The 17,871-nt window shown below is 42.4% G+C and overlaps 1 protein-coding gene across 7 annotated transcripts in view; it reads right to left on the reverse strand.

The window, feature by feature from the left end:
• Nucleotides 1–17,871, reverse strand: part of AUTS2 (activator of transcription and developmental regulator AUTS2) — a 986,895-nt gene that overhangs the window by 640,595 nt on the left and 328,429 nt on the right. The window contains exon 1 of one of the 7 annotated variants that reach the window (XM_048823813.2): nt 10,662–10,930. The exons of the other annotated variants lie outside the window; for them this stretch is intronic. Within the exon in view, the coding sequence (XP_048679770.1) occupies nt 10,662–10,709 (48 nt within the window). The 5' untranslated portion in view covers nt 10,710–10,930. Of the gene's footprint in view, nt 1–10,661; nt 10,931–17,871 lie in introns of those variants that run through there. 7 annotated transcript variants of the gene reach the window in all.

Raw genomic sequence — 17,871 nt, forward strand, 5'->3', positions numbered from 1 at the left:
ACATCTAAAATTTGCATTATAATATTTGAGCTTGGTGATTTTCCTGCAACTTATGAAAACTCCCCCCCCACACAAATTTTTTTTTAAATATTCTAAACAGCATCACCTAAGTCATCATACAATCTTGTTCTCCTCTGCTTGAGGATCTTTGACCCACTTACCTGTGTTATTCTGCATGTGAACATGGGCTTTGGAGACTCTGACGCATCCAGGGCAAGAATAAATTCCAAAGCTGAAGACAATCCCGAGAATGCACTGCCAGAAGCTCTCTCTCTTTTTCACTGAGCAGGCTCCAGCACCAGACAGATCTCAAATACAGCTGTATGGTATTGGGAAAGAGCTAGTCCGGGTTCTCAAACTGGGGGTCGGGACTCCTGAGGGGGTCGCGAGCTGTCAGCCTCCACCCCACACCCCACTTTGCCTCCAGCATTTATAATGGTGTTAAATATATAAAAAAGTGTTTTAATGTATGGGGGGGGGTCGCACTCAGAGTCTTGCTTTGTGAAAGGGGTCGCCAATACAAAAGTTTGAGAACCACTGAGCTAGTCTTTCAGAGAGCCGAGTTCCAAACGTGAGCCTTAATATGTTTAAGTCACCATCGACCAAGTCCCCAAAGAAGCCTTGCTGGTTTGAATGGCTCTCTATTTTAGACATTTGAATTAACGAAAAAATAATGCAAGCTCTTGTACAGGGATACTGCTTGGTTATTTCTTTAAAAAGATCTAGGTCCACAAAGCTAGGGTCAGCTTTGGCAGAGGCACAGCTGCTGAGGTGGTGGGGGGTGGTGGTGAAATAAGGGTAACAGGTACCCTCCCCACCCTCCATTTGGTAACCATCCCCTCAGCACGACTCCTAGACACATACAAGTTCACTGTCAGTCCCCAACACCCTCCCACATATCCCTAATGCGGTTGCCTCTGTTAAGCAAGGACACGTTATTTTAACATACTCAATCCCTATGTTTCATACAAAAGGCCCCACAACAAAAGCATTTATAAATGTTTGATAGAGTAGGCACTTTTTGTGCTCCAGCAGAAAGGTTTTTTTAAAATAAATCCAATAGCTTGATTGTCTATTCTGCTCTACTTTTCCTGCTTCTATTTTGCAGATTTCAAGTATCTGTATTTTGTAAGTGTTCCAAAGCTTTAATTTGCTGAAGGAGGAGACACAAGGTCCTCGTTAATCTTTTATCAGTTTTATTACGAACTATAAACAAAACCCAGTTCTTAAATAATTAAAGGGAGGAACAAGCCCTTAGGCAGATGAAGTCCAGGGGGGAAAAATCTCAGCATAAGCCCCCAGCTGCTTTTTTTTTATTTAATTGTCTACAGAACCAGGGAGTCTAGCTTCAGAACAGCAAATCATTCCATGTCAACAGATTGAGTGTGACATCTCCCCAGCCCAGCTCTGACATCTATTGTGTCCTGAATATTTATCCATTAAGTACGTGTTATTGGTTACACTCTAAATATACCATAGGGTTACAAGTCAAAAGCTCTGTACCTAGCAGACTCTCAAAAGAATTCCTGTGTGTAGCTACACTTAAGAATTTGTTTCTTCTCTATCACCCACATAACAATTCCTTCCAAACAGCAGGTGGTCTTATACGAGTTCAGTGCCCAAGGGAATGTAACCAGTACACACTTCTCTTGTGTACTGTTGCATCAATTCACCTTGGATTAGTCTTCATAGGGCACGGTACACTGGAGAGATGCACAGAGAAGACTTATATCACCACTCTTGTTTAAAAGAACACACAACTGTTAACTCCCTCCCTTCTTTGAAAATATACTGCCTTTGGCCAAAATCCAGAAACGACTGTTAGGAACTTCAGTTCACAAATGCCTTTAACTGAACTAATATTTGGGCTGCAGCTTAAATTAATAGCAATTTCACTGAAGAAAGATGCGAGGCAGAAAAGGGAGTATTACTTAGTGGTTATATTAGAACACTGAGTCAGGACACTTCAGATCTGCCACTGACTTACTGTGTGACCGAGGCCTCTATATTTCTCTAATTTAGCCATTTGTAATAAAGGTATTAATTACCTTCCACATCACATGGCTGCTTTGAAAGTTTATAATGTGGATAAACACTATGTCTGTTGGATTAAAAAGAGTGATATTTAAACTGCAAAATATTACAACTCAGTCTATCCCTTACCCGTTTTGTCACCACAAGTGCATAGGGCAACGAAGTCCATTGATACCAGGCACCGATACAATACTGCTAGTATTACAGATACAGGACTTTGAGTCTAACAATGTGTTTAAAAATGCATTCCTCTCTGGCTTGTTATGAGAGGCAAACATTTCTAACGAAGTTCTCCAGAGCTTTCCAATCTAGAGAAAGCCTAAGTAACTATGAAAGCAGTACTGTACAAATGCTAATTACCTTACGAAGGGTACAATGCTCTGGATACACATTTAAATTCATCTTTGTTGCACATACTACAAAAATATAAAAAATCCTCACATATAATTGGATGCATAACTAGCTTATTACATGCAGTTCATTGTGCAAAGTTTCTTTGTCTTGCATTGTATGTTTTGTGCATTGGACTGTAAAAGTTGCTTGACAGAAGCAAATATATTCAATTAAAAATTTACGTCAGAAAAATGTAAGATGATTTTTTTCTTGCCATTTCACCCCTGAGTGGCTATCCCCAGTAGCACACTATTCTCCTTTTGTTCACAAACACACACGCACAAAGCCTAGGACCAAGGACCAAAGATTTGTGGCCAGATTGTGGACTGTTAAGGACAAAACTGCCCTGAAGCAGACTTACTCAAGTTACAGGAAGATTCTCTTCCCCCTCCCCCTCACACACACAAATATACCAGATAGGGGGATCCTGGGGTGGCACACAGACATCCTACCAGCTTCTATTTTACCAACCCTCTATGAGAGCAACATAAAGGGGAACAACTTGTGGGACTTCAACTTCCTTGTGCCTCGATGCTGCCGGATTACTGTAATGGCCCCTTGGGACTTCTGGCAACCAGCACAAGTTAATGCAGCTCCTGAGCTGTTCTAACTTATACTAGGGAGTTAGTGTCCCCGGACTCAAAGGAGAACACAGGTGCCTTAAAACTCTCCTTAGCTCCTCCAGCAGAGCCTGCAGATCCGGCCCTTTATTTGAAAGCCTCCTTATGATATATGGGATAATCTGTTACAGCCAATAGGAAACACTCAATGTTTCACAGGATCCATTTGGTACTTAAACAGATTTTATCCAAAACAGGTTTGGCTAAAAAAATGGTCTGAATGCCATGGCAGTTCCATCACTGAGAAATGAGAAAATTAAATTGAAGTAAATAGATAAATAAATCCTAATACTGAGCACTCTAGTATTTATCATCAATAGATCTCCAAATAGTTACAAAGGTGAGTTGGCATTACTAACTAATCTACGGATGGAGAAGATGAGGCACACAGAAATAAACTGACTCACCCATTGTCTCTTCTTTCCAATTCTGTTTGCCATTCAGTTTTAAATGTAAGAGTTCTGCTTCCATATTCCAGTGAAGGTTGTGAATGGGGCAGATCAATGCACTGGACTGCAAATTGAGCACAGCACACATTACCATAGGTTATTCCATGGGAGGAGTGGGACTTTTGCCTACACTTCACTGAACTGCCCAGTAGCCACAGCAGAAAACTGAGGGACGATTCCAGAAGTGAGCATGTGTGCAGCTAAGAAGAGTTAGAGTTCCACAGCTAAAAGTTCGACCTAGAATTCTGTATTGATTGGCTATTTCATAGGAATGATATTTCTTCATGAGAGTTTCAGTACCATCTAGCTTTGGCTGTGGCACACAAGACCACAAAGACACAATCTGGCCCTCTCTCTGCAGTTAGCATGCCAGCCAAATACAGCCCTTCGGCCCAGAATTTCTGAAAAAGAGATTAACAACAGTTTAAAGGAAGGCATTAACAACTCCACTTGCCAACCTTGAGAAAATTACAGCATCAGCACAGGCTTGACCCCGATGTCACCAAACATGTACAGTCCTTTAAGAAGCTTTGCATTTGATGAAATGCCAGATAACCTCATAACCCAACGCTAGAATGAAGCGAAGCCTAGTCTTGGTGATGATGCTGGCTTTGCAATTGGGCATACATTTAACAAACCATATGAAATTTAAGGCATGATGTTTACTCCCATGCACTACCCACTGCCTGATGCACGTGGACATATGTGCAGCTGGTGTAAATCAGCGTAGCTCTATTGAATTGCAATTTACACTAGCTGAGGCTCTGGCCCAGAGTTTGCGCGCAAGCAGCAGGGAAAGAGATAGTCATCCTGGTAGCTGCAGTTGCACATTGAGAAAGTTATGCCTTTGAAAAATAAAGCATACACACGATGTATTGCCGTTCAGGCAAGGGAAAATATCCAACAATTAAAACATACAATAGGCCTCAAATATATTTCTTTACAACGTAAGCGAGAAAGAGACAGCTCTCCACGGTATCATTTCCTTCAAGCCAGGGAGTGTCATATTAATATTATGAATACATAATCCAGGTTCTAGCTGTATATGATGCAGAACTGGAAATATTTCTGGAAATAAATTATTATATTTGCCAATTTGAAAAAGATCAGTGGAAACAAACAGTGATTGTTTCCAGCAAGCAGCATTCTTCCCCAAAAGAATCTGGGAATGTGAAAATAACTTGATGTGAATATCCAGCCAGCATTTTCAGCACTAAATCAAACAGGCACTAAAATAGACACCTTTATAGTATAACGCACTAGTTTAAATACTATGGGCCTGATCCAATATTCAGCGGGAGAAAGATCTGTCCCAAGAAATTAGGAAAATTTAAGCAAGCGACATCTGGTTGTACACCCAGAACACCTATGTCTAAACTGACGATGACAGGAAATCAACAGAAAATGTGGCCACATATAACCAGCCCTGCTAAGCATCGTTCATCCAAAAGAGACTTACATTTGAATGCAAATTCCTAATTTCCAGAGGCACCATTTCCTAGAGAGGATGATGAAGCAGTAGACACACTCAGCTTCCAAGAAAAATTCAGTCATTCTAGAACAAGCATCCAGCCCAACTAATTCCCTGTCCTTTCTCCTCCCTGCCCCTCCCCCCACAACACTAGAGGGGCCTGATCCCAAAAAGGTTAATAGACAGGCTCCCACTAACTTCAGAGGGCTTCTGATCAGGTCCCGTGGGCTACATTTTCAAAACAACTCAGCACCATTTGGGATTAGATGTTCAAGTGAGCTCAGGTCCCAATGAGACAGCAAAGTAAGTGGCCAGATTTTCAAATGAGCTCTGCACACGGAGTGTCTAAACTCTTTTGAACATCTGATCATAAAAGTGTCATAATGCGGAGCAATTTTGAAAATCTAGTCCCAAATGTGGTGGCTGAGTTCTTGAAAATCTGACTTGTGCGCTGCCAGGAGAAAGACGGCATGGGGAAAAAGTGTGATGGGGAAGAGAGGCTGTTCCATGCTGTGCATAAATAAGCAGGTCTCATTCAAACCACTGTTATGAAAGGTGAGACAAATAATAGAGCAAATGTATGGATCAGAGAAATCACTAAAATCTCTGAACACATCACCAAGAGATTAATCTACATCTATCTTTCTTATTCTGCTACAGCTGTGCTGCAGCCTTTCAAGATACAACTCTTCTTGCTCGTCGAGAAGGATGCCAACTGCATCCAGATCGCCAGAAGAGCAACAGGGTCTAATGAAAGTCACATTTGATGTACTATGTACTCTTTAATACAAGTGGCTGAATTACTAGGTGCACACCTCATCATACTTTTTAAAAGTAATTTGGAATCAGGGCTTTGATTTAGATTGAAAGTAAAGGATGCAGCCAAAGTACAACTGGTAATACAGTCTGCAAGTTTAATATTTGAAACAGGGGTTCCATTTACCTCTTTGTACTTAGTCAAGGAAAATGACTGTAATTGAACTCTTTCCATTGGAAATGAAGCCCTTGGAACATTCAAGTGGTTGCTTGCCCCTAAGGCTTTTTACTTTAAGCTGTCAAAACAGTAAGCTGCCTTTCACAGGAGTAGGACAGGATAGGAGATGAATGCACATTGTATCTAGGCACTGGGTGTTTTAATCTAATGTTACTGCTAGGAATGTCACTTTCTTCCTGCAGCCCTGCTGGAAACAGGGAATTCTGCATCAGTTGGAGACTGGGATCAGTGAGATCAATAAGCCTAATAAAGGGGATAGGGATTTTTAAGGACAAAGCAAAACCCCTTCAATTTCCCCATCATCATTCACAAGCTCCTTCATGACACAGGCAGTAACAAATTAGGTCAGAGTGCCTATGCCTGTTGCCTAATTACATACTTTCCAAACCTTCCAGAATGTCATTACCTTCCAATAATCTCCCTGTTTTTCCCAAGTCAAAATGATTTCTTAGTATCATCATCATTATTCATATTCTACCACAGAATTGTAACTCATTGTAAATGCACTCAGACTGAATATGCATACAGTATAAAGAAGCCTGATGTTCAAATGACCTTACATTAAACCTTTGTAAGGTGAAACAAACTTTGTTCCTGTTCCAATAGAATTCTGTAATAGGACATCATAGCTGATCTGCAACAATCTGGAGAGGAAATTGGACAAATTATTTTTGTTTTGTTATAATAGAATAATAAAATAACAATCAAACATACGACTATGAAGTGGTTTTATATTATTTGTCCAACAATGTGGAACAAATGTTTGGAAAACCTGAACGAACTAATAGGCCAAATTACATATTTTTTAAAAAATCCGGTATTAAGTGGTCTCTTATTCTAAGGATTTATCTACACTGCACTGCAGACTCTGGGGGGCGTGAACTGCAGAGAACAGCAAACCATTGTACTTTTATTGTCCTGTGTGGACGATGCTGGTGCAAGTTAAAAAGACACCTAGTTTGCTTTAACATAGTCCTTTTTCACATAGGACCATGTTAATGCCAACTAGATACCTTTTAGTTGGCGTGAACAGTGTTCACACGGGACAGTTAGAGAGCAACATTTTGCTGTGCTCTACTGCAGCTAACAACCCCCTCCCCCCCCAGTCCTCAATGTGTGCCATGTAGACATAGTGTAAGAGAGCTCAACAATCCGATTCAATGCCACCATTTAGAGACAGCCCAAGAAGAGGTTTCAGGCCTCTGAGCTCCCTGCTGGCACACCCCTTTCTTGGATACAGCGTATTCCCCCAGCAGGCTTGTGTGAGGAAGTGCAGCTGAATCCCCATGTTCTCTCATCCCTTGGGGACACTGTGTACCCCTAGGGTGGATTAGCCCCTGAACTCCTTTAAATGGAATGAGCAGAACACTGGGAAGGCACCGCCACCAGCTGTGGCCAAGGGACCCACTTCATTCACTTGAGTTACTAACAGAGAAGGAGTGGGGAGCAATCCAACGTGCAGCAAGGTAATGGAACTTGCTGCTGGGTGGGCCAGCCAGTATGAAGGAAGAGGAACAATGCATGTGGCGTACTGGGGCTTATGAACATCAGGGTAGCATATGAAAGGTAATGAGTAGAGATGGGTCCAAGAAGCAAGGCTCTGACCCAGATCTGAACTTCCTCACAATTCAAGGGAGCCCAGAGTTTTGATTCAGGCCCTTCTCTAGTATTGAAGCTACAGACAATACAATTAAGGAGGAGCAGCAGCCACATAGATGTTGAAGATCTGGGGTTACAATGGCTGATGCTCCTCATCAATACAATGCTTAGCAGCAGTAAAACACAGATACTCCAGGATGGTAAAACAGGGCCACAGACTGTACAGAAGGGACATTTTATAACTGCATATGCTACCTGAAATATCACATTTATAACACTGTATGCAAACAAAGGGGACCTCAGTCACTGAGCTGGGCAGTATTCTACAAGGAACAGACAGGCTGCAAAGCTACTTGATCAAGCCAGAGTGAAGGGTGTCAACTTCAGCTACACAAATTGGGCAATAAAAAGTCAGAGGAACTTTTTTACACAGAGACCAGCGCAATCTACAGATTCCACCCAAGGAATGGAACTCTATCAAGATATTGCTGTGAATCAGAATAAGGTCACAACTTCTTTCTACCCTAATTTATTCATCTTTCAACTAGGGATAATAAACGTATTGAACTGACACGAAGAGAGCAAAGCTTAATTAACCTTAGGCATGCAGCAGTTTAACTAGAAGCGTGATTTAACACTCGTTAAGAGAAAAGTCTGTGTGGACACTCACTTGGATTTAAGAGTGGTTTATTTCTCTTTAGGTTAAATCAACACCTAAGACCTTGTCTTCATGGGAAAGTTGCAACAGTTTAACCGAACAGTTTTCAAACCCATATAATTAAACTTGTTCATAGACACTTATTTTGGTTTAGGAGTCGCTTACATAATCATTGCCTATACAGAGAAGTGCACCAGTTTAATTAAATCAGTTTTAAATCACTTAAGTTAGTACTGGTGCACCTCTCTCACACAGGTTTCAGAGTAACAGCCGTGTTAGTCTGTATTCGCAAAAAGAAAAGGAGGACTTGTGGCACCTTAGAGACTAACCAATCTATTTGAGCATGCATCTGATGAAGTGAGCTGTAGCTCACGAAAGCTTATGCTCAAATAAATTGGTTAGTCTCTAAGGTGCCACAAGTCCTCCTTTTTTTTATTGATCTCCCAGTGACTATTGAAAGAAATCCAGGATATTTTAATAGGATATTTCAAGAAAATGACACTAAGGCATGGGGGAGGAGGAAATCTCCCGGAATAACTTCAGTCAGAGTTGGCAACCCTACTCTCTCAAGTAGACAGTTTCTTAGTTTCTCCAAGTGCTTTCCAGCTTGAAAGGCATTATGGTAAGTGCAAAAGACTAGTGTTGTTACACCATGAAATAAAATGAAAGGGCACCTTTCAGAAGAAACAGTGGTAAAACTAGAGGGGGTTTTTGGGAGGTGGGGGGAGAAGGGAGTTAGTTCTGTTTTTAATAAAAAGGGACGGATTTCCTTGTTTTCATCCATGCTCAAACTTCCCAAGTTGTAGCTTTCAGAGAATCTGTCTGACAGAACTGGTGTGACAGGTTATGTAACTAAAAACAAAACAAAAAGTAAGCTTGTCCCCAAATGATGAAAGAGCAGCAGCATTATCTGCCTTGTTCAGTCACTGAGGATTTTTTTTTTAAACTTTAACTGAATTACAAGGAGTGTTTAAAAAAAAAAAGTTAAATAAATCCCAAAATTTCAAGATGAGAGGGAAAAAAAACACCTGAGAGGCACATGATGGCTTAGAAAAAGCCATTGTCACTCAAAACTGGACGGCTGGATTTTTAGATAATTAGATTTTTAATTCCAGGAGGATTTTCATATACTAAATATGCAGAGTTCTGTGGTGTTTTCAGTTTTAAGATAAATCCGAGCTTTAGTTTATGATGTTTCTTCTGATGGCCTAGAGTGGTTGGTGGGGAAGGCACAGGTGAGGTCATGTATGGGTATTTAATAAGGTGGGTTTTGTACTCAAGTTTTCTGTGTAATACTGTGCAAAACAAAAAAGAAAAAAGAAAACCGGACAGCTAAATCTGTGGCTTAATTAAACGTGCTATTTGCAGCCAGCAATAATGATAAGACCATCTTGTTAAATGAAACGTACACACTTTCACGATGTGCAGCAAAACCTGAGGCACAAACATAAGAAAAATCAATCAACACGAGACTCCTGTCCAGAATAGTAAATGCACATTAAACATAGAAAGGTTTCGTCTCTTCTTTTGAGAGACAGATTTGAAAATTGGTGAAGGATGATCAGGGCCAGGGAGGGGAGATGGTGATTGTTGTTTGTGGTTCTCAAAAAGTTGTTTTTGACTCTTCACCATTTTGCTGGGATGAAAATTATAATAAGGCTGTGTCTGAATGGGTCTCAGGGCTACCAGCAATGAGATCAATCTTTAGCCTGGGGTAAGAAAACCTCACAAGGGAGATATTCAGTGCAATTATGTTTCAGTGTAAATCCATCATCTGTCCCCCACCTCCAGCAATCAGGTGCTAAAGGACACCAGGCACAGACAAGACAGAGGGAGATCGATAAGAGCCAAGGGGGAACACATTATGTCAGTAATAATCATTAGGAATTCAATTAGATTGCAAAGTATCAAAATACTGTAGTTAAACCATCTTGAAATACATTTTCCTCCTGTTTGATCAATAAAGGCCTCTTTTCTCATGAAGAATTAATGACAATTAAACATTTGCTTCACCATTCAAGAAATTAAAGCACCCATTTCCGCACAGAAGCGGGTCACATCTCATAACTAGCTCCACGGAACAAGATATCTTTCTGTCTTCAGATCCCCACACGCAAGAAAAGAAGTACATCTTTACAACTGCTGTTTTAAAAGAGACTGCCTTAGGAACTAGATCCAAGATTTTCTTCTCCTTCCACTTCTTCTCCTTCCACCATGCTACAGTTCCAGCTGCCTGCTACCTGTCAGGTTTCAAGTGACTATTCTGCACTGTGCTGGATTTCATCAGAAAATTAAGCCATGGGAAAATGCATTCACCAGTGAAACTTCTAGGCAGCATCAGCTCTGCTGGTGGCGAGAACTGCCTGTCAAGAGATGGGGTCTGGAGGGATACACACGCTCATCTCCCTTGGGAAAGGCTGGAAGAGAAAACATATTGACTTACCTTCTCCGCATACTTGAACTTGACATAGAACCAACTTGACTTGATCATTGTCTCACCTCCTGCCCTTGAGGGGGGAAAAAAGCTAGTCTGCTGAGGAACAGCAGTGTGCCAGCAAGATTCCTCCAGAGCCAGCGTTTTCCCAAACAGTACTTGAGAGAGGTGAGGGATTGTGGGGGGCTGGCAAAGGGAAAGAAAAAACAAAAAAGAGGTTCTCCCTTTGTGGCTCCAATTTTGTCCCTCTATGCCCTCCTAATGCTGAGCGCGATCTTGCCTTCTGAAACGGTGCTCTCTGAATGCCTCACTCTGTGTTTCTCTGTCAGCTTGGCTGCCTGACAAGAGAATTCCTCAAATGGACGTCAGCTGCATTCATCACAAATGGCACATGTCAGTCAAGCCAGGAGGCTGGCTTCAGACCTGGCAGCCTCCCAGGACCAGGACCTCCCCCAGTGGGATGAATAATGAATTCCAGCACTTCCCTCCAGGCACAGATTAACACCTGGCTAAACATTATTCTGACAACAGCGCTTGCCCCTTCAGAGAGTCCACCACGTGGCTTTAACCCCTTCCTCCCCCACTAATCAGCACAGCAGCATTCTTAGGGTGCCCCCCCGATACTCCTCCCCCCATCTCAAAGGAAGATTACAGAACTAAATATAGTTTAGAAACAATAAAGCCTCTTAAGCATAAAGCAAATATCTCCTTTCCAATTCTGCAGCTTTAGTAACATAGCCATGTAACCAGAGCACACAATCAAAAGCCAGACTCTTTCCTCTCACTCCTAAGCCTCCCTCCTCCTGCACAGAGGGACAGACTAATCTTTGATACCATCAGATTAATATTTTGCAAGACCATGTGTGAACACATTTACCAGCCCGCAACGTGAGAATAATGTTCATAGAATTGTAGAAATTGCAGTTGGAAAAGACCTATTAGACCATTCATTTCTTCCCTGCCAATGCAGGATTAGTTCTCAATTTCCTGTCTTAGTTGCACCTCATCATCAGCTCCCCACTTCCAGTTCCATATTGGAACCTGTTGCATATCAGGTTCCAAAGGCAGGATAGAAAAAAAGCAGACTATTTTATTTCCATTTTATTTGTTGCATACTAAGAGTAATAACTAAATAGACATGTATCCTGTTGTACTCTACATGAGCTCAGCACCCCAACTTGAGCACAAAACCTCACAAAGGAAATTACTTGCTCTTACATTTATGTAGGTACTTCTATACAATGAGCTTATGGGCCATATTAGTGCCCAACAAACATTCCAACAAACGGCCGTATGAGATAGGGAAGCAGTATCCCACTTTGAGGCAGAAAGAGATTAAGTGACTTGCCCACAATCACATAGCAAGTCTGTGGCAAGGTTGGGAAGTGAACCCATATTTAAGTCCCAGTCTAGTGCCTAAGCTATGAGACCATCTTTCTTAGTCCTGATAATACTTAGTCCTGCTTTGAGTGCAGAGGACTAGATTAGATGACCTCTTGAGGTCCCTTTGAGTTCTATGATTCTTCTTTGTTAAACAACTATTTATTTCTTCAAAACACAAAATTTGGGGGTCATTTTTCAATACAGCTTCTGGTTTTGGGGGTGCTGGCCATCAATTGTGGGCTCAAAGATTAGCATGTTAAATATTCTGCAAATTAGGCTGATGATTTCAGAACAAAATGCTTTGTTCCTGTAATTGTATCAAATCTAAATGGGGCTTTTAGTGTTATAATTGTTATTGTTTGTGCCTAAAAATTTATTGCAGGCCCAAAATTGCCTCCCCCAACCAGTATATATATACATAGGCTGGGCTAAGACCCAGATGAAAAACAGACCCTAAATCCTAAATATTCCTTGCCAAAAAAAGGTGATCTTAATGCAGAAAGCACTGGACAGTGCATGAAATACATGCTGTGATGACCAAATAACTGAGGCCACTAAGGTACCTGCCAACTGCGGTTTCCACAGCTGCGTAAGGGATGTAGGTGCACAACTTCCACTGAATTTAATGAAAGTTGTGATGAAAAGACTTAAACGGCTTTGAAAATTTCAGCCTCTGTTGGTTTATGGGTGTGACGTTATCTGATTAAAATATGACATGTAGATCATTGCTACCACTGTTATATAACGGCAACAGATCTTGTACAAAGTGTGTCAAATCAGGTGTCAATGGAAAAGTTATGATTTGCTTAATATGATTATCCTATTTCTACGCATGTATCATTTTAGCGTCTGAAGTTATAAATATTAACTATGTACCTGTATTTCAAATGTGTTGGCTCACGTGGTAAGACCCACAAGGTATTTAGCCAGCGCATCATGAAAGGACTATTCAAGCTGAATGGGCCATCAAAGCACACGATTCACCATGGACGATGCCCATCCACACCTCATGGGCTTTCATGTGAACGTTCTAAGTAGAACGGGTAACGGCCTCGACTGTGACTAAGCAAAGCATGCATGGACATGTGACTTGCCCATGTGACTCCAAACACCATCTTGTTACCTCTAATTTTCCACAAACTAGACCAATGGGTTTCCCCTTTACTTGGCAGAAGCTATAAAAGGCCCATTTTGCCTCTTTCCTGCTCAGATCTCTGAACTATGAACTTACACTAATGGGAGCATTCTAATCAAGGGACTGAGCAAGAACCTTCCAATGATTTGGCAGCAACCAGAGTCTTGACTTAAGCCAGCAATTTATTTCAACACAGCTACAAGCCTGATCCAAGAATTTTGCAATTTTTGTATGTATTTGATTCCTTTAACTAATTTTAACTCTCTCCTTTTTCTTTCTTTATTTTTATAAATAAACCTTTAGATTTTAGATACTAAAGGATTGGCAACACCATGATTATTGGGTAAGATCTGAGTTGCATATTGGCCTGGGTATGTGGCTGGTCCTTTGGGATCAGAAGAACCCATTGGTTTTAAATACCTACTCATCATTAAGTTTAGTGTTTTTGGTGGTGGTACAAGAACTGGAATACCTAAGGAGGCTGCTTTTTTGATCCTTGTTAACCAGTGTGATGAGACAGATGTTTACTTTTGTTGCTGGATTGGTATATCTTATGGGAGAATAACCACCAGCTTTGGAGTGTGTCTGCCCTATTTCTCAGCAGTTTGTCCTGAATTTGGTATGCTCAGTTGTGACCCATGGAGACAATGGGAAATTTCAGAAAATATACAGATGTCACACACTAACTACAATGAGGGAAAGGGAAGATTCAAACTGCAAGTGTACGTGAAGACCAGATGAAAGCAGAGCAGTTTAAAATGTGTCGGCTTCTGATTTCTTCACATAGTAGAAATCCCTGCCTGAAGTAGCAAATAAATAAATGGACCAGAGTGTGTCTAGGCCATACACAGGTGTGCCAGGAAGGGAGATGGTACAAGGAGCCACTCAACCCCTACCCTATACTTCTGCATAGGGGACTGCCATAATTGCAATCTCTGCACAGCAACACGCTCCCTGCTCACACTGTCTTGGCTATTATCCACCCCACCTAAGGCAGGGAGGAGATGGATCAAAGCATATCCCCACCCTCCCAATGCCAGCGTCCACAAAGATCAGCATGTTGTGCCACACCCCATTGTGGGGAGTAGCAGGAGCTAGGCTTGTGCCAATTCAGGAGCTCTGGGAAGGACTGTACCTGAGGCACAGTATTTCTTGATGCTCCCATTGTGATAGCGTGGCCCCACATTGTCCACAGCACAGGGGTGTGGCGGAAAGTAACAACTGAACCCTGGATCCAGGGCTCTGGGGACAACCAGCCAGTGACTCAATAACATCTTGTGGCACCTTGTGTTCCATGGCTTAGGAACTCTATGTTACAGTTTTATTCTTATACAATTTTTTTTCAGTGACTCTAGTGCACATGAGTGGCCTGGGCTGACATATCTAGAGACCCTTTATAACCACAGGACAATCACAGAGTGGGCAGTAGCAGTGCAAGCTTCTCCAGCTCAACAGTGATCTACGTGGAGCTGCTCTCCATGCTCACTTAATCTTTTACATCGCTGCTGAGACTACCAAAGACACCAATTAATACCAAACCAGTCTGACTGTTGCTTACGTGCACAGACAGCTACACAAACATGTGTGTGCGTATACACACTGAGAACACAACCACTTAATTTTCAACATAGCATTTATCTTTATGACTTGAGAACAGCACCATCATTTATTTCAACGCTCCCTATGTCAGCATTTTGTCTGCAATGTATGTGTTTCATATTTAATACAGCTATTGTCTAAACAGTTCATCATACAATAGCTTAGCTTCAGTTAGGCAATTCATCTTCGCTTGTTAAGGGAATTGTCACTGCACAAACAAAACATTTGTTATGAATTCATCCCTTAATACATGAAAACAGCCATGTCCAAAATTATGCTGTTCTGTACCTCTTTCATAAATCCATCAACAAGATGAAGTCATTTACTGTGTAGATCCTACTTGTATACAGCTAGAACAAATATGGGGCCTTTTCTACAGGTAGCTGTCTTTCAGCATAACATCTGCAACTGTCCTGAATTAAAGGGCTTCCTTTGGACTTATTAAGTAGATTTTGCCATAGCCCAGTGTAGTTTAGAATGTGAAGTAGGATACAAAAGGAATGAAAATTGCTTGTTTTACTAGATTGCTTTTTAGTAGTTCACTGGTCCAAGTTTGTTAACACACCCTAATAATCCTTTATAGCACCACATATGATTTGTGATGCTTTCACTGTCCCCCATTACCAAGCCATCCAGATACCGACACGGGGCAAACAAAACAAAGAGACATCTTAGATTTGACTTTGAAGATGCTGCAAAACAGTACATGACTCCTGCCTGGACCCTGTATGCGTTTCTATGTTGTTTAGCCGTGCAAGCGTTCGGTGTCTGCTCCTGCCCTGGGGGGCAAACAAAAAAGACAATGATTAGAAAAACGTGCCTTGCTAAACTTCCCTTCTGTAGCTACTGTGGTTGGAGAGTTGCTGCAAGCCATCTGACCCCTATTTCACTTCATACATGTGAGATTTAAATGCACAAGTATCAGTTAACTGGGAAGACCAGTAGAGAATCCAAGAAGCCAGACGAAACAATGGATCCACCACTTAAGGCTCCCTGATTTTCTTGGATGATCTGTGCTAGCCCCAAAATAGGTTAAAGCAGCCTAAAGGTTCAAAGGGCACTGCCCTCTGCAAAAAGGTACACTGGGATTGGGTGGAGGCAGGCATGTCAGCTCTGAACCAGCTGAGATCACATCCACACTGGAGAAATTCTCAGCTGCCTTCATCTGGCTTTTTGTTACCACCAGAACAGGAAAGAATCTGGCCTTATTTTACTGAAGTTGCATTTATGCCTTTCGGACAATAAAATTAAGCATGAGATTGTTACAAATTTGGGGCGTAAACTATATAACAACGAATACGCTGCCATCTCCACCAAAGCATTCGAAGAATTATTGTTCACAGGCTAGGAAAGGGAAGAATATTTCAGAATTCATACGCAGATTCTAAAGCATCACCAAAACCAGTGACTGGTGGAAAACTATTAGGAGCAGAGTGCAAAGCTATCCGAGTTCTGTAAAGGTGCAAACATTTCCAAAGATCAGAGGTCTTCAGAATACCTCAACAAGGGAGACTGAATTTAGTTTAAAATAATGCAAAAACTAGGAGGCCTTTATTGTGTCTCCCTTTTCACCTCCCAGAGAAGGTGGCCAATTCCCCAAGATTTAGAATGGGCCAACAATTTGGTTTCATTTCACAGCAGCCACATTTCCTAGCAGCATTTCTGTTTCAGAACAAATCCAAAATTCTGCCAGCTCTGTCCTCACCCAAACTCCTTTACATACCAAAAAGGCAGTGAGCTCAGTGCAGGGGTTGCCAGGGAGTGGTGCCAAAATGAGTGGGAATTTAAAAACAAAAACTGATTTGTCTCTAATACAATGTGCTAAACAAACCAGGATTCCAGTGTCCTCAGGGGACCCAGATTACAGGGTGCATTTGATTCACATGAAGGCCTAAGGAGAATCCTCATTGTTCTGGCTCATGTACAACAATATGGGATCTTGCTGTCTGTCATAAATCCTTTCTAGTTCTTTATAACCATGCTCTTCCATCAGCACCATCTGCCCCTTCATCTTAAGAGCTGTCTGAAAATCTCTTCATAAACATGCTGCTGTCAAATCATACTTATGCTCATATTTTAAAAAGGAAATTCTGGTTTAAATCCAACTCTGGTTGGAAGTATTTTAGAGCTATTTTGATTTGATAGCCAGGTAGAGTAGGGTTGCCAACCCTCTTGGTTTTGCCGGGAGTCTCCTGGAATCAGGCTCTATCTCCTGGAGGCTACTGAAGCCAAACCGGGAGATTTTAGGTGCTAAAAGTCCGGCAGCGCAGTGGGGCTATGGCAGACTCCCTGCCTGCCCTGGCTCCGTGCCGCTCCCAGAAGCGGCCAGCATGTCCCTGTGGCTCCTGGGGGAGGAAGGGGGTCTCCGCGGACTGCCCCGGCCCTGAGCGCCAACTTTGCCATTGGATGGGAACTATGGCCAGTGGGAGTTGCAGGGATGGTGCCTGTGGGCAGGGGCAGGGCTCAGAGATCTCCTGCCCCCCCCAAGCCTAGGAGCTGCTGCCAGAGGGATGTGCTGGTTGATTTCAGGGGCTGCCTGAGGTAAGCGCCGATCGGCTGGAGCCTGCACCTCAACCCCTACCTACCCTAGCCTAGAGCCCACACCCAAACTCCCTCCCAGAGCCTGCACCCCTCCCATACTCAAACTCTCCCAGAGCCCACATCCCGCACCCCCATCCGCACCCAAACTCCCTCCCAGAGACTGCATCCCGCACCTTCTTTCACACCCCACCCCCTGCCCCCGTTTAGAGTGCACACCCAAACTCCCTCCCAGACCCCACACCCCAACCCCCTGCCCCAGCCTGGTGAAAGTGAGTGAGGGTGGGTAGGTGGGAGGAATGGACTGAGTGGGGGGGCAAGGCCTCAGAGAAGGTGCAGGGTAGGGGCATGGCCTTGGGCAAGGGGCGGGACAGGGCAAGGGTGTTTGGGTTTGTGTGATTAGACAGTTGGCAACCCTAGCATAGAGGCAAATTAGTTGGTGTCCAATGTCTAGTGTATTAGTGTCCAGTAATTGTAACCAGCACCATGGTTGAGAAACTCAGCAGAGAGATCAAAGATTAAATGGGTTTGGAGACCAAATGTATCTCTAAACCCCCTAGAGAT

The sequence above is a fragment of the Caretta caretta genome, chromosome 17 (assembly GCF_965140235.1).
Source record: "Caretta caretta isolate rCarCar2 chromosome 17, rCarCar1.hap1, whole genome shotgun sequence".
In the NCBI taxonomy this organism is placed as follows: domain Eukaryota; kingdom Metazoa; phylum Chordata; order Testudines; family Cheloniidae; genus Caretta; species Caretta caretta.